Source organism: Triticum aestivum, chromosome 6A, assembly GCF_018294505.1.
Source record: "Triticum aestivum cultivar Chinese Spring chromosome 6A, IWGSC CS RefSeq v2.1, whole genome shotgun sequence".
Classification (NCBI taxonomy): domain Eukaryota; kingdom Viridiplantae; phylum Streptophyta; class Magnoliopsida; order Poales; family Poaceae; genus Triticum; species Triticum aestivum.
The window spans coordinates 24,402,772-24,418,979 of record NC_057809.1 but is presented as its reverse complement, the minus strand read 5'-3'; the positions used below and the strand labels follow the sequence as shown (position 1 = coordinate 24,418,979).

The 16,208-nt window shown below is 48.8% G+C and overlaps 1 protein-coding gene and 1 pseudogene across 2 annotated transcripts; one reads left to right on the top strand and one right to left on the bottom strand.

The window, feature by feature from the left end:
* The first annotated feature begins 539 nt into the window (after positions 1-539).
* Positions 540-11,383, top strand: LOC123129348 (putative serpin-Z12; annotated as a pseudogene).
* Positions 11,384-11,944: 561 nt separating this feature from the next.
* On the bottom strand, positions 11,945-15,972 carry LOC123130086 (uncharacterized). Of its 2 annotated transcripts, none has more exons than XM_044550039.1 (13): positions 15,704-15,972; positions 15,332-15,589; positions 14,411-14,585; positions 14,227-14,288; positions 13,966-14,129; positions 13,748-13,845; positions 13,569-13,627; positions 13,357-13,491; positions 13,033-13,271; positions 12,782-12,941; positions 12,495-12,576; positions 12,369-12,416; positions 11,945-12,275 (listed from the first exon to the last, which is right to left on the bottom strand). In XM_044550039.1, the coding sequence occupies exons 1-13, from the start codon at positions 15,923-15,925 to the stop codon at positions 12,064-12,066; spliced, it is 1,914 nt and encodes a 637-aa protein (XP_044405974.1). In that variant the 5' UTR covers positions 15,926-15,972; the 3' UTR covers positions 11,945-12,063. The 2 variants fall into 2 exon arrangements, with proteins under 2 accessions (XP_044405974.1, XP_044405975.1); XM_044550040.1 differs by having other exon boundaries at positions 11,945-12,272.
* Positions 15,973-16,208: the final 236 nt, after the last annotated feature.

Genomic DNA, 16,208 nt, shown 5'->3' with positions numbered 1-16,208 from the left:
GGCTAGACTCACAGTCGCTAACGCATGGGCCCGTGCGTCATTAATAAAGACGTGAGAGGTAGTTGACCGGCTGCCTTGTAGGGACGCGGCGGTCACCGAGCGGACGCGCGGCGCGTCCGCGCTGGTGCATTTGAGGCCAAAATTTGAGCTGGAAATGGGTCCGCGCGGACGCAAAGCAGACTCGTTTTGTGAATAGGTCAGCTTGTTGGGCCACCATTTTTGTCCACGGCGACCAAAACGGACGTGGGCGGATGAAATGGGTCACCGACCGGTTAGAGTTGCCAGCAAATTTTTATTTTCGAGTTGAGTTTTGCTTGAGATATTTTTCTTTTTCTTTTTGAGAAACTTTTTTTTAATAATTTTTTTGAGATAATTTTTTTAGATAAATGTTACCAGCAAGTATGGGCGAATCCTAGTCCATTGTTCACCAAACCCTACCGAACCCACACGCGAGAGGGAGGGGATCACCTCGCCACCGGCACCGTCTTCGACACCAGATGCTATCTGAATCTTACCACGAATCCACGACGATTCCGGCGATGTCGCACTCCGGGAAGGCCGTCCTCCTCTGCTTGGCTCTGTTCACCGCATGGCGCCTCTGCTTTACCCTGTTCGCCGACGCGCCTCCTCGTCCCGGTGGCCACCCTGCGGAGGAGGCTGCGGTAGCGAGCGACGCTACCGGGAAAGCATCGGGCCTACCTCTCGCCAGGGATGCAGGTATCCGGGAGGCAGCCATAACGGGGAGCAACTTTGTCGTCTCGCCGCTGTCCATCCACGCGGCGCTCGCGTTGGTGGCCGCCAGCGCGCGGGGCGAGACGCGCAGGGAGCTCCTGGGGTTCCTCGGGTCAGCGTCGCTCGACGAGCTGCACCGCACGCCGGCGATCAAGCTTGTGGGAAGGCTCAACGGCCTGACGCAGACGTCCTTCGCCTGCGGCGTGTGGGTCGACCGGAGGCGGGCGCTCAGACCGGAGTTCATGGCCACCGGCGCGTCGCGTTACGGCGCCACAACGGAATCTGTGGACTTCGTGTTGGGGGCCGAGCAGGCGAGGCGTCGCGTGAACGCCTTCATGTCAGACGCGACAAAGCAGCTCATCCATGACATCCTCCCTCCAGGCTCCGTCCACTCGTCCACGACGGTCGTCCTCGCCAATGCGCTCTACTTCAAAGGAGCGTGGTCCCAACCGTTCGACGTCTTCACCGCACCGTTCCACAGCCCGGGCGGTAGCATGTCAGCGGCAACGAGCAAGGCACCGAAGCTCCAGACGAACAAGCGCAAGTAGTGGGCCGGCCCAAGAGGCATCCTCGCCTGCCGGCTCGGCTGGCTAGCCTGGAATTGGCCATGTGGGCACTGTACTTATGTCAGGACCCCGATCCTAGGTCACACCGATCTAGCATGTAACACATCATATCACTTTGTGGCCTCACGCATGGTATTTCCACGGGTGCCACCTTACCTGGCCCGGGACCGTTTGCGCCTTTTGGCTCACATATATGATAGTGTCGCTAGCATCCATATGACAAAGAACCCAGGCCGACATGGCTAGTCGTGAACCCAAAACGGCACAGACCTATGGAGACAGGCATACATGAATCACATCGAACATGTCGGTCATCAACGAGTGATTCCGGGCTGTAGCACTGGGCTAACAGGACTCCGGGGATCCCGGGCTGTAGCAGGCTAGGCAGGACTCCGGAAATCACCGCGTGACATTTCCCCGAAGGGACAGACATAGGGACGAAGTGAAACACATGCCGGCCAGTCAAGTGTCCTGAACAGTAGTGCGGGGCTAGCAGGACTCCGGTGAACCGGGCTGTAGCGGACTACTATGGCTCGAGGAACACTAGACTACATTTCCCCATAAGAAAGGCTGCGAAGGATAAACAACTAGGTTGTCGGATCCTACACATACCAAGCATTTTAATCATACACACAATATGCTCGATATGTGTAAATACAACATGGCATCACAACATAACTCTACAACTCAAGTATTTGTTCATTAGGCTCCGAGGAGCGAGATATTACAAACATGGGTCTCATGACCCGACATACAAAGCATACAAGCAACAAGCACATGCGGAAGCTTAACTTGTCTGAGTACAGACAACTACAAATGAAAAAGGCTGAGAAGCTTGACTATCTACCAGATCCTGCTGAGGGCACAAGATCGTAGCTGAGGTATCAAGCTAAACGTCGAAGTCCAAGAGGAACTACTAGCGGGACTGAAGTCTCACTTCAAAACATAAATTAAGCAAACGTGAGTACAAATGTACCCAGCAAGACTTACATCAGAACTATCTACATATGCATCGATATCAACAAAGGGGGTGGTGGAGTTTAACTGCAGCAAGCCAGCTCTGACTCGGTGGCTATCCTAAACTACGACTGCAAGCAACTCTTTTGAGGTGGCGCACACGAGTCCACAAATTCACCATACCAATACACCACTATGGATCTGCTCCCGTCTCCCTACGAGAACACCATCCATAGCACTCACGCTTATCTTGCGCATTTTAGAGTATCCACTTTCACTTGTCTATGAACTATGCAAGGGGTCCAAGTTTCCATATCCGAGGAATCCGGCTATTCGAATAGATGATGATAACCCTGCAGGGGTGTACTTCTTCACACACGCTCTCGCCACTTACCACCATGTACACGTTGTGTAACTCGGCAACCTTCAAGCGGAAGCCTGGCGAGGGAGTCGGCCACGACCTGACTAACCAATAAGTCTCTAGTCCAGGTTTATCGCCTATTCGGGTTCCATCCGCAAGGAGATCCGGCCGGGGTGTCGCTCACGGCCCCAAACGATGTGTGCAGGGTTCCCAAGCCCACCTCGATGGATGGATCTACGCTTGGTACATCGTGCCACGGTGCCTAGTCTGTCCCAAGCCCACCTGTACCGGGTACCACTTGGTAGACTACTAACACAACCTACAAACACCAGAAACTAGTTGCAACTCCTGGACAGAGATCAGGTTGATTAATAAGTCGAGAGGGGCACTTAAGCATTCCAATGCGTGGTAGTAGCTTTTCATGGATCACAAACACAGAACTCAGTTCCTGAGGACGGCTGCGATGAGACAACCCACCATGTACTCCTACATGGCCTATCACCGCTACCTTTACCAAATCGTATTCACACACTTAGCTCACACACAGTAGGACATGTTCACACACCTCCGATTCATCTCCGATGAACCAGACCTGACTCAACTCTAAGCAGTAGCAGGCATGACAAAAAGCATGAATGAGTAGGCACGTCAGGGCTCAAACAATTCCTACTCATGCTAGTGGGTTTCATCTATTTACCGTGGCAATGACAGGTCATGCATAGGAAAGGGGTTCAACTACCGCAGCATGTAACAGTTGAATCGATGTTGTCCTAATGCAGTAAAAGAGAGCAGGAGCGAGAGAGTGGGATTGTATCGGAATGAACAAGGGGGTTTTGCTTGCCTGGCACTTCTGAAGATAGTATAGCTCTTCATCGGTGTCATCGATCTCATCGTTGAAACCACGTCTACTGAGAGGGGACAAACACCGGCAACTGATAAAGAACACAATCAACACATGGCCATATGCAACAATATGATGCATGCTATGACATGGCAATATGAATGTGTTTTGGGCTAATGCAACAGAAAGTCATTTTAATTGAAGTGGAATTCAAAACTATATCAAATTCCAACTCCAAACCTATTATGAAATTTGCCCTAATCATGTTTCATCCTAAACAGTGAGATTAACTTGCTCAAACATGCATGAAAATGGTACAGATGGATTCCTTGAATTTTTCTGATAATTTTTCATATATAATTTATCTTATTTGGAGTTACGGTTGAATTTCTATGATTTTTCAAAGTTTTGGATATTTTCTGAATTAAACAAATCATTTCTGATTTATTTAAAATCCAGAAAAGGATTACTGCGCCAGCCTGACATCATCATGACGTCAGCAGGTCAACAGGCCGGTCCAGGTCAAACCTGACCAGTGGGGTCCACTGGTCAGTGACCCGGGGTCATCAGTGTCACGGACATGTGGGCCAGGTCAACGCCCACGTCAGCACAGTCAACTCTGACGCGTGGGTCCACCGGGATTAACTTAAGTCTAACTAATTTTGTTAGGGGTCTAAATAATTCGGTGGGGTCCGGCTGTCAGTGGCAGTGAGGTGGTTAATTAGGTGGGGAGGTTAGTCCTAATGACAGCCACGTCGGCACGCCGGAGTTTGGCCGGCGGCGATCTCAACCGCGGCGGAAGATCGCCGGAAACATGCCAGGGGCTGCGGTTTGTCGTGCAGAAGGCATCGGGGAGAAGCCCTTGCTCGGGCGCATCCAATGGGCCAGGCAGGGGGTCACGGGGCGGCCGGAATCTCTCCGGTGACAAGTTTTGGCGGCGGCGCAACTACGGGTTGCACGGGTGCGAGGCCACGGTGCACAAGCGGACGACCATGAGGCGCGCTACGGGTTCCTGGAGAAGCCCAGAGCACGACTCCATGCTTGGCTTGGTCAGGCGGGGCGGCTAGCGACGGCGAGCTTCGCGGCGGCGGCAGCGATTGCTCGGCCATGGCGGGGCTGCGGTTAGAGGACGGAACAGAGGGGGCGAGCACGGGGGGAGGTGTAGGAGCTCACAAGGATGCGGCAGAGAAGGCCAGCGGGCTCGGGGACGACCTGGAGACGGAGAATCGGGGCCGGCGATCTTCGGTGCCCGTCGGTGAAGACGACGGCGATGGCGTCATTGCAGGGCTCCCGGCGTCGCTTGGAGCGGTGAGGAGGAAGAGTAGGTCGAGGCGGAGCTTTGGGAGGCGTCGGGGAGGCAAGGCAGTGGTTGTGGCCGCGGCGAACGGCGTCGGTGGCGACAACCTCCGCTCGGTGGTGCTCGGGAAGAGAGAGCAGAGGAGGGGAGAGAGGGCGACGAGTGAGGGAGAAGAGAGGGAGGGAGCCAGGGGTGTCGTGGCGTCGTCTGGGCACGTCGGGGCAGCGGTGGGGAGCAGGTGGTGGCGGGTCGCGTGCTCGCGCGCGGTGGCCACGCTCCTCTCATCCTCCTGGCAGGAGGTTGAGGGTGACTGGCATGGCGCTGTGGGCTGGGCCGCACAGTAGCAGGCCGGCCAGGCTGGACAGGTAAGCGCCTGGTAGGTCTTCTGCTCCTTTTTTAATTTTTCTTCTGTTTTGTTTTATTTAATTGCCACTGAATTCAAATTCAAACAAATTTGAAAACAGTGCCAAAACTCCCCTGGATAATTTTATGTCACTTAAGGTCTACTCCTCATATACATAAAATATCTCAGGGCATTTGAAAATATATTCATTATATATTATGAATATAACTCCAAATTTAAATAGAATATTGATTTAAAATCAGAGCCCAAATAATACCTTATAAATGTTCCAAAATTTTGATTTGATTTATAACTCTTGCCAAAATTGTCAGGGCTATTTCTAGGGCATTTTGGATTTACTGAGTGCAATTTTAGGGTTTCTTGCCCCTTTATTAAAATGATTTCCGAGGCTTTCAATTTCCTCATTTCAAATTTCAGAATTTAGACATGGTGCACACATGGAGCTAGCCTAGAGCATTACAAGAAGCTAGGGATGTGACAACTTAAGCCTGTCCATAACGCGTGAGTGGCTGGCGAACGGCTGGCTGGAAAGCTACTTTACTCTTCCGTGTTGTAACAACTAATCCTTCATCCTCCTCCGATCCCCACCCATGGATTCATGAATTGTAGCTTGAATTGGTGATAATGGAGACTAGTTGAGAGAATTGTTGTGTGAGTGTTAACAATCTGGTATCAGAGCCGTTCCTCGTAGAGCTGCCCCACCATCATCACCACACGCGACTGGCAAGTCGCCGACAAGCTGAGGCGATGGAGTGGATCTTGCCGGAGATGTAGGCAGTCTACGAACTCCTCCGCGCCTACTTCGACGCTGCCCTCGCCAAGAGCACCTCCAAGCGCAGCGAGGAGATGGTGTACGCGCTCGCGAAGCTGGACTCCAAACTCGACCAGCTATCAGGGCGACTCGAGGATGTGAAGCTGTCCCTTGGAGTCGACATCGATGAGCTGCGCGGGGAGATGGCCGCGGACCGCGGCGCTGTGTCGTCGCCCGCATCGCCAACTTCTCAAGGTCCCCCATCCGCCACCACCAAGTTTGCGGTTCTGGCAAGCGGTACGGCGAGCCAGGAAGGGCTCCGACCGAAGGTGGATCCACGGCCTCCGACGCCCAAGTACGTTCCACCACAAGCGAGAGGTATGCAACAGGACCAGATCGTGCTCAGGCAGCCGAATCAGGCACCAGAAATTTTTCGCCCCTTCGCCGAGGATTCCTCTAGTTTCGCTCCTCGGATCGAACTGCCCAATTTCGATGGATCTAACCCCAAGTTGTGGCAGTCGCGATGTGAGGACTACTTCAGATTCTGGAACACACCAGCGCACCAGTGGATTCCCTTCACCACCGCTCTGTTTGAAGGAACAGTTGCTCGCTGGCTGGAGTCCGTCTAGCGCCGTGCTCCAGGTGTAGCTTGGCCTGAATTCTGTTTGCTACTGCAGTCTCGTTTCAGGCGCAACAAGCATCAGCATATCCTCAGGCAGATGTTTAACATTCGTCAGACCAACACAGTAGAAGATTACGTGGAGCGTTTCTCGGAGCTATTTGATCAGTTGTCCGCATATGAGCCCAATCCAGTCAAGTCCATTATGTCACAAGATTCATGGAAGGGTTAGTACCATCCATCCGCTTGCTGGTGGGCATTCAACAACCAACGGACCTGGATGCAGCGTATGCGTTGGCCTTGCTGTTTGAAGAACTGGGAGATCACTCATTTCAGCCAGCAGCTTCCGCTAGTTCGGTTGCTCACAGCAAGAAAAAATTTCTTCCTTCAGCTCGCAGTGTTGTTGTCAGTAAAACAGTGGAGGACAGGCATGCTGCAGAATCAAGCCGTCCAGCTCCAGTTGAGGACCGATGGTCAGCCCTGCGTGCCTATAGGAAATCTAAAGGACTCTGTTTCATTTGCGGAGAGCGTTGGGCAAGAGATCACTATTGTAAACAGGAAGTTCAACTGCACGCTGTGCAGGAAATGCTGGAGTATGTGCAGAATATGCCCACAGATACGAGCGATACTGAAATTGAGAGTACTGGAGAAGTCAATGCTATTTGTATTTCTGTTGCAGCTTTGGGAGAACCATCTGTTACTACAATTGCAACAATGAAACTGACAGTACAGTTGCAAGGGCACAAGCTCACTTTTCTTGTGGATTCTGGAAGTACTCACTCCTTCCTGGATTGTGCAATTGCTGCCCAAATTAAAGGAGTAGCTGATATGCCTGTTAAGATGGTCAAGGTTGCAAATCGAAATTTAGTTCCCTACAACCAACAACTGCAGTCAGGAGTTTGGTCAGTAGATGGGCACAAGTTCACTAGTGATTTTAATATTTTTCCTCTGGGATCTTATAATGGTATTCTGGGTCTAGACTGGTTGGCCACACATAGCCCCATGCAAGTGGACTGGGCTGAACACTGGTTATCTTTTGACGGAAATCGAACTCCTATCACATTACTAGGTGAAGATGCTACTCCTAGTTTTGTAGCTATGATTGAACTGTCGTCTCTGCTTTTGTCCAAGAACACAGAACAAACTAAATTGCCTGCTGAAATTCAGGAAATTCTCAATACATATGCATTCGTGTTTGAAGCTCCCATTGGCCTCCCTCCTAGGAGGAAATATGACCACACTATTCCCCTTATTCCAGGTGTTTCTCCTGTGTCTATTAGACCATACAGACTTCCACCCGCTCTCAAGGATGAGGTGGAGAAGCAAGTGAAGGAAATGTTGGACTCAGGTATCATCAGGCCTAGCACTAGTGCTTTTTCATCACCTATGATCATGGTTTAGAAGAAAGATAAGACCTGGAGGCCAATTTTTGATTACAGGCATTTGAATGCAATAACTATCAAGAGCAAATTCCCTATTCCTGTTATTGATGAGCTGCTTGACGAGCTAGCTGGGTCCTGTTGGTTTTCCAAGCTCGATCTCAGAGCTGGTTACCACCAAATTCAACTAGCTCCTGGAGAGGAACATAAAACATCATTTCAAACACACTTTGGGCATTTTGAGTTCCTGGTCCTATCATTTGGTCTAACTGGTGGTCCAAATACATTTCATTTTGCTATGAATGATACTCTGTCTCCTTGTCTTAGGGAATTTGCCATCTCATTTTTTGATGACATATTGATTTTCAGTGCCACTTATGCTCTCCATTTGGAACACCTGGCAAGAGTGCTGCAGTTACTGCAAGAACATCAGTGGAAAGTGAAGTTATCTAAGTGTGCATTTGCTCAAACACAGATTGGCTATTTGGGCCACATCATCAGTAGCCAAGGGGTTGCAACTGACCCTGAAAAGATTGCTTGTATTGAGCAGTGGCCAGTGCATGTGTCTGCTAAGGAAGTCAGTTTTTTTGGGTCTAGCTGGATATTACAGAAAATTCATAGCCCACTATGGTCTTATTAGCAAGCCACTTACAAATTTGCTCAAGAAAGGTGTGCCATTTCACTGGACACAGGTTGAACAACAAGCTTTTACAGCCCTCAAAAAGCCCTGATATCAGCACCTGTCCTGGCCCTCCCAGATTTCTCGAAGCAGTTTGTTATTGAGACTGACGCTTGTGACACTGGGGTAGGTGCAGTGCTGATGTAGGAGGGTCACCCACTGGCATATGTGAGCAAGGCCTTGGGCCCAAGAAATCAAGCACTATCGGTTTATGAAAAAGAATATCTGGCAATCCTGCTGGCTGTGGAACACTGGCGCCAGTACCTGCAACTGTCAGAGTTTATAATCAAAACTGACCAGCACAGTTTGGCCAGTTTATCTGAGCAACATCTTCATACCAAGTGGCAACAGAAGGCCCTAACTAAACTACTAGGACTACAGTATTGCATTGTCTATAAAAAAGGAGTGGAGAATAATGCTGCAGACTCCTTGTCCAGAAAATCACACACTCCTTCTGAAACTATGCCTGAATTGTTTCCCATCTCAACTGTCCAACCAGCTTGGCTTGCTGATATTGCTCTCAACTACTCACAAGACAAATTTTCCACTGACCTGCTGCAGAAGCTTTCTTCTTTTGGTGAGTATGACAACAAATTCTCTTTGAAGTCTCGATTTCTACGAGTGGACAAATATATCTGGGTAGGTGCAGATTCAAAGTTGCAACACACTATTGTGAATGCGTTCCACGACAGTCCAATTGGGGGCCACTCAGGTTTTCCAGTCACTTTTAAGCGTGTCAGTCAGCTTTTTCGTTGGCAAGGTATGCGCAGTTTCAAAAACAGTATGTCAAAAACTGCATCATATGTCAGCAAGCAAAACCTGAGCGAGTCCCTTACCCGGGTTTATTACATCCTTTACCTGTGCCTGACTTGCTCTGGGAGATGGTGACTATGGATTTTGTCGAAGGGTTGCCAGTTTCTGGACAGTATACCTGCTTGATGGTGATCATTGACAAACTTTCTAAGTAATGCCACTTTGTTCCATTGCACCACCCATTCACTGCAGTTACAGTGGCTGAGGCTTTTCTCAACACAGTCTATCGCTTGCATGGAATGCCTCGTTCGATTGTCTCTGACAGAGATCGTATATTTACAAGTCAATTCTAGAAGGAACTTTTTCAGAAAGCTGGTGTTATGTTGCGTATGAGTACAACACGTCATCCTGAAACGGATGGGCAGACGGAGCGAGTTAACCAGCAAATGGAATGCTTCCTGAGGTGTTTTGTCAGTGCTCACCCCTCTCGCTGGGCTAGATGGATACCACTGTGCGAGTACTGGTATAATACAAATTGGCACTCGGCCACGGGCAAGACACCATTTGAAATCATCTATGGTCACGAACCACGTCATTTTGGCTTGACAGCAGAGAATACAGTGCAATCAGCTGATCTGCAACAGTGGCTAGACGATCGCCAAGTGATTCTGGGTTCAGTGCGTCAACATTTGCTGCGAGCGCAATAGCGCATGAAAACACAGGCCGATAAGCATCGTTTTGAGCGGGTGTTTGAAGTTGGTGGCTCTGTTTTTCTGAAGCTACAGCCATATCTTCAGTCTTCTGTCGCTCCGAGGGCGAATCACAAGTTGGCATTCAAATTCTACGGCCCCTTTGAAGTGGTCGAGCGCGTGGGCGAGGTGGCATATCGGTTGGCATTGCCGATCACTAGCCGTGTGCACCCGGTATTTCATGTCTCTCTTCTGCGGAAGGTAATCGCCCAGCGCACGAGGTACTGCCCGAGCTTCCCTCTCCTGATATGCAATTTCAATTCCCAGAACAAGTATTGCAACAACGAGTGGTGTGTCGCGGCTCGAATTCTCTGGTACAAGTGCTGGTGAAGTAGAGGGACACTCCCGTTGAGATGGCAACATGGGAAGACAAGGTGCAGCTCAAGCAAAAATTTCCACGAGCACCGGCTTGGGGGCAAGCCGTTTCTAGCAGGGGAGGGATTGTCAGCGGCAACGAGCAAGGCATTGAAGCGCCAGACGAACAAGCGCAAGTAGTGGGCCGGCCCAGGAGGCAGCCTCGCCTGCCGGCTCGGCTGGCTGGCCCGGAATGGGCCCATGTGGGCACTGTACTTAAGCCCGTCGATAACGCGTGAGTGGCTGGCGAACGGCTGGCTGGAAAGCTACTTTACTCTTCCGTGTTGTAACAGCTAATCCTTCCTCCTCCTCCGATCCCCACCCATGGATTCATGAATTGTAGCTCGAATTGGTGATAATGGAGACTAGTTGAGAGAATTGTTGTGTGAGTGTTAACACAGCACCGTGCGCGTGCCGTCCATGAAGACAGACCAGTCACAGTACATCGCGCTCTACCAAGGATTCAGGGCCCTCAAGCTGCCCTACAAGAATGAAGTGGATCAGCAAGCTGCATTCTACATGCTTATCCTTCTCCCAGACAGCGACACTCTCAGTCTCGCCGATCTCTAAGACAAGGCGGTGTCGATGCCGGAGTTCATCAAGAAGCACACGCCGGCACAGAAGGTTCCAATCGGACAGTTCATGGTCCCCAAGTTTAAGTTCACGTTCGAGTTCGAGGCGTCGTCGGACATGCAGAAGCTTGGTGTCACCAGGGCTTTCAATAGGGGCAACTTCTCAGGCATGGTGAGTGGCGGGGATGAGCTCTCCATCACCGGGGTGTACCATAAGGCCACCATTGAGGTGGACGAGCTAGGCACCGTGGGCGCTGCAGCCACGGTCATCGTAATTGGGACTACTAGTGTGGGTCCAAGGGAACTGATGGATTTTGTGGCGGATCGGCCCTTCTTGTTTGCTGTGGTTGAGGAGAGGACAAGCACAGTGTTATTCCTGGGTCATGTGGTTAATCCTCTTGCTCGCTAACTGAATTATTCTATAAATTGTGGAATACTTTGGTTGTTGAATTAACAACTGAACATTGTTTCTCAACTGGGCTTAATTAGCTAAAGGATATGTTTCGTTTAGCTTTCTGAACCAGCTAATTAGTTAAAGGGTCTGTTTGGTTCAACTTAATTTGTAATTTCTGAACCAGATTCATGCCCAGGAACCCCCCAAGAAAAAGACTCCATGTGCAATTGATGGTTTGTGGAGTTGCTGTTGGCTATATATTTCTGCTCAGGTAAAAGGTATAGCAAGTTTACCGATGAAACAAAAATGGTACTGTGATTTTATAACATCAATATGAAATTTAAAAGCAACCCCTTGCCAAAGTAAAAAACAAAAGGGTATCTTGCCTCTATATTGCTTTGACCTGAAATTGAAGGATGGATATTTTACGGGTTTGCTTTCAAGGTTCATATGACAATTCGTTTTGTTTATCAGTGTGTTGCATCCATGGGTAGATTTTCAGCTACGCCTGCCCGGATTTTGGAATTTAGTCTACTTTGTCAACACATGCACTGCACACACACGTTGCTAATATCAATTAAAATGCTTACCTTATTAGAAGTATGTTCTACAAAGGATCGACAAACAACTAGAGAATTTACACTCCAATCATTCTATGCTTCCAAGTTGAACAGGTGAACATTATTAGAGAGACCTCAACACCGGATTTCAAACAACATGGAGCCATGTGAGGTCACCACCGCTGAGATGCCCCCCTTCATCACACTCCATCTTTTTCTACTCCAGACTTCTGTGCAGCTGCACCTTGCCAACTTTCTCCGGACAACCTTTTCTAGATCCGGCACGCTTACAGTGATCTTCCTCCTTGCAGTGTCGAGGTTGAAGATGGCCACATAGATCTCTCCTGCTTCCATGCAAGAAGAAGAATCAGCCAAAGAAAAGGCACGCTTATTCGCCAAGTGTGCATTGGCAAAGAAGCATGCTGCTCAGATAAAAGTACCTTTGTCTCCAATTGCTGTCCATGCTCGTGCTCCGGTAGTTTCATTCTCTGTCGCGTCAAACAGAAGTGTTACTTAGGTAAAAATAGCGATTAATTTATGGTGAATCGGTGTAGAATAACTTGTACCTCCTTCCTTGCTGGACTGCATTGTAGCACACAATCCTGAGTAACTGCTTACAAGCTGTCCATTCTCTGTTAGCTCCCAGGCCTGCCATTGTTATCGGCAAAAAATGATCAACCATGACTTAAGTTCATTTCCAAAGTTAAATGATCAAATGTCCATTTTTTGGTTATTATGGCAGCTAAATAGCAATTTCATGACACATAATGCTCCACAGATTTCTGCATTTCAGCCTCACTCTACATGGATCCCGTTTCTCTTACCAGGATATCAATGTGTGGGCTGAACTTACCTGCTTTGTATGTCGTTCGCAGGCCGAGAACATGGGAGTTTGGCTCGCTGAGCTTGTTCGCCATGGACTCACAGATGCATCCAAGCAACCATCATCGGTGTCAATATCTGCCAGATGAAACTTTGCCTGGTCTTCCTCGCTGCTCATGGTAACTCCATCCCTGCATAAAAATAATATGTGTGGATCATACATATAATTCAAAAGATTAGGACTGCTTCCTTTAATACATTGTTTTGTCACACGCCACTTACGATGTTGGAAGAAGTTTTGCTTTGGATATGCAAAACGAGGCATTGCCATTCTGGATTCCATAGCTTCTGCAAATGCGATCTTCTGAGGAACTGTACCATCCACCAGCGCTCTTATCGCTGCATGTACTGAGACCAAGAACCATACCACCATTGTTTGTCACGTCCATCGGATAGCCGGACTTTGAAAGATCGGATTGTTCATCTGGCTTTGAAGCCCTTTCACTATGAATATAACCAAACTGAAAAAAAATACCCACAGGTTAGCTCGTTGTGCAGTATATGTTGCAGCAGGAATCTCCGGACTCCAACTAATATTTAGTTCACCTCCATGTTGTTTCTGGTGTGGTGATTTATCTTCAGTAGAGTAGGGTGGGTAATTAGATTGAATGTGCGATCGTCGAGACGCCTCAAGTCCCCACCATACATGAGCGGTGATTTAGCCATTGACCAAAGTACCATCTGCAAAAATGTGTTCAAAGGTTTAAGACTTCGGCTTCCAACTTGGAAACAGAGATGAAGTTTCTTCAATTGCAAACCTGTGTTGTTTGTTCCTCAAATGTAAGGCTAGTGGTTCTGTGAGGTCCCTGATTAGCACCTGTATGAGAGAAATATCAGAAATTTTCGAACGATTAGTCACACCGATGCACATGAAAAGTAGAACCGAGTCGTGCATTACAAAAGGAAAGTGCCACGAAGTTATGGTATGGATGATCACCTGCATCAGTAAGCCAGCCAAATGGAAGCATGTCTAAGTCTGGCCAGGACCTCCCTCGCAATCCAGGGGCGCCAATCTTATTCGCAGCAGCAAATGATCTATATATTATATGCGCGGTGAAAAAGAAGATAAAGTAGATTGGTTGTACTGCAAACTACAAGCAGCAGTTGCCATGTTTCTAGAATTGTGTGAGGAGCTTATACTTAAATGGAATCTACCTGGCGACATCGAAATGTGGGCGAACATCTTTCCAGCTGTCCCAGTCATCTCCTGTTACCCTGTACATGTCAACATGTTGTGTGATATTCTCAGCTAATGATGGAGTGACAGCGGTTCCGGGGGAGATGGATAGGACGACTGGTCTCTCAAGCTCTTTCAGGATCTGCAAAACGCAATGTGTATTTCCCATGAGTTGATCTCAACAGATCGCCAATTGTGATGTAGCTGATTCTAGAATGGAGGGCTACATTAGTTCATACCTCTGAGACGGTCACAATCTCCTTCGGGCTGTAATCGGTGCCGAAGATGCAATCTAGCTTCACTGCAAGCAGAACAGTTTGGTGCATTATGTTACCATTTGCTGAGATTTCAGTTCTAAGGACTGCAATCCACTTCTGAAATTCAGAATAATGTAACTGAAAATTAGTATGAAGTTCTGCTTACCGAAATCGACGCCCCAGTCGGCATACTGTCGATAGAGAGACCTTAGGAATGCTCGTCCAGCTCCCAGGTCCGTATTTACACTCATAAATCCTTTCGGCATCCACGCACATGTCCTGTGGGTGAGGCCTATGTCACGCGCCCTCCATTGTCGGCCATTCTCTACATAGGCTTTTCCCTGAATAAAAATTGCAAAAAAACACACACTAAGATCTCTTTCTTGTATAGCTGTAACGAGGTAACTTACTCCGCTCAAGCAACTACTACTGTCATGCCCCTTCAAAAAAAAAAAAACCCTACTACTTTCATGATGAGAAAGGCCAACCTTACTTTCTAGTTAAGAGGACGATTTGATCCTAGCTGTTGTGTATATACTTGTCTACAAAAATATGGTAGGTATAACAAGATTATGTGCTGTTTGGAGATAATTAGATAGCAACTATTATTACATGGACATAATTGGATAGTAATAATTACTGAACAATAATAATTGGATAGTAATAATACTAAATAACTATAATATTTTTGGGGGGAAGTAAATGTAATATTGAGCATGCTAAACATGCTTAGCACTAAACATCAAATCAACATAGGTTTTTGGATTGACGTGGATGAGCGGGTGGGATCCGTTGGATCTCCAAAATTCACTCTTATATACTAGAATTAGAAAGAAGATGATGATAGAATTGAAGAATAGATAGATAGCAACATATGAAAATATGTATATATTTTTGGACGTGAAAGATCGTACCAAAATACTGCAAAATGATAACTACAAAAAACTTCAAGACGAAGCAAAGTTCAGCTATTCTGGAAGACCACGTGGAACATGTGGTAAGCAACCCAAACCTGAAGACAAAACCAGCTACTACTCCAAAAGTAACAAAAAAAGAAAAAAAAAGGAATCAAGATGGAGAGGAGTACCGTGCGGACGTCGAGGATGGGCATGTTGGCGTTGACGGCCTGGGTGCTGATCCCGTTCATGAGGTGGATGCCGAACTTGAGGCCCATGGCATGGACCTTATCGGCGATCGGCCTGAACCCTCCGCCACCTCGGCCCGACGGGAACCTCTGGGGGTCAGGGTACGGGCGCCCCCACTGGTCCATGCTGTCGAAGCCGTACGCGCCCACCCCCGAGCCGGCGGCGATCCTCCGGTACCACAGGAAGTCTATCACTGCGTACTGCGTGCACGGTGCATCATCTAATGTTATGTCATGCCGCAACAGAGAAGAAATGCGGTATGATCATCCATACTTGAATGAAAAAAAACCTATGAAGGGCTTGGTGTGTGATACCTGGTATCCATGGGGGAGCAGCCTGTTGGCCATGATCCGCGCGTTGTCGAGGAACGCGGCCTCGTCGATGATCCACGAGAAGGAGTCGTACGAGTTCCAGCCCCTCGGCGGCAGCGCGGTTAGCTGCTGCTGCCGGCGGCCATCTCCGGCCAAGCCGGCCGTGGGCGCGGCTGACCAGATCAGGGACGTGAGGAGGAGAGCAACGCAGAGCATGCCCGCCATGGAGATGAGGTGTGGGCGGCTTCAGCTGCGTATTGTGCTGCGAGCAGGATCGGCCACGGCAGGCAATTATAGCGAAGGGCTGTGGACTGTGGTGGTGGAGTGAGGTGGAGATCGGGTCACATGAATGCATGCGCACGCATGCAGGTTTGGAGGGATGCTGAGAAGCGGCCGAGTCCATTTGGAATCCATCTGGCCGCCGACGCATTGTCCAACGTGGATACGGCCGGTGGTCCTTGCCATGGCCATCGATCTCGTGATGGTATCATCATCATCGCCAATTTTT

What these genes read in the sequence shown, in the direction of transcription:
- LOC123130086 (XM_044550039.1), bottom strand. Translation starts at nt 15,925, where the DNA reads ATGGCGGGCATGCTCTGCGTTGCTCTCCTCCTCACGTCCCTGATCTGG. An exon ending in TGGCTGGCTTACTGATGCAG is followed by an intron (nt 13,628 to 13,747) that starts GTGATCATCCAT and finishes TCTCTCATACAG; the next exon opens with GTGCTAATCAGGGACCTCAC. An exon ending in GCGAACGACATACAAAGCAG is followed by an intron (nt 12,577 to 12,781) that starts GTAAGTTCAGCC and finishes TAACAATGGCAG; the next exon opens with GCCTGGGAGCTAACAGAGAA.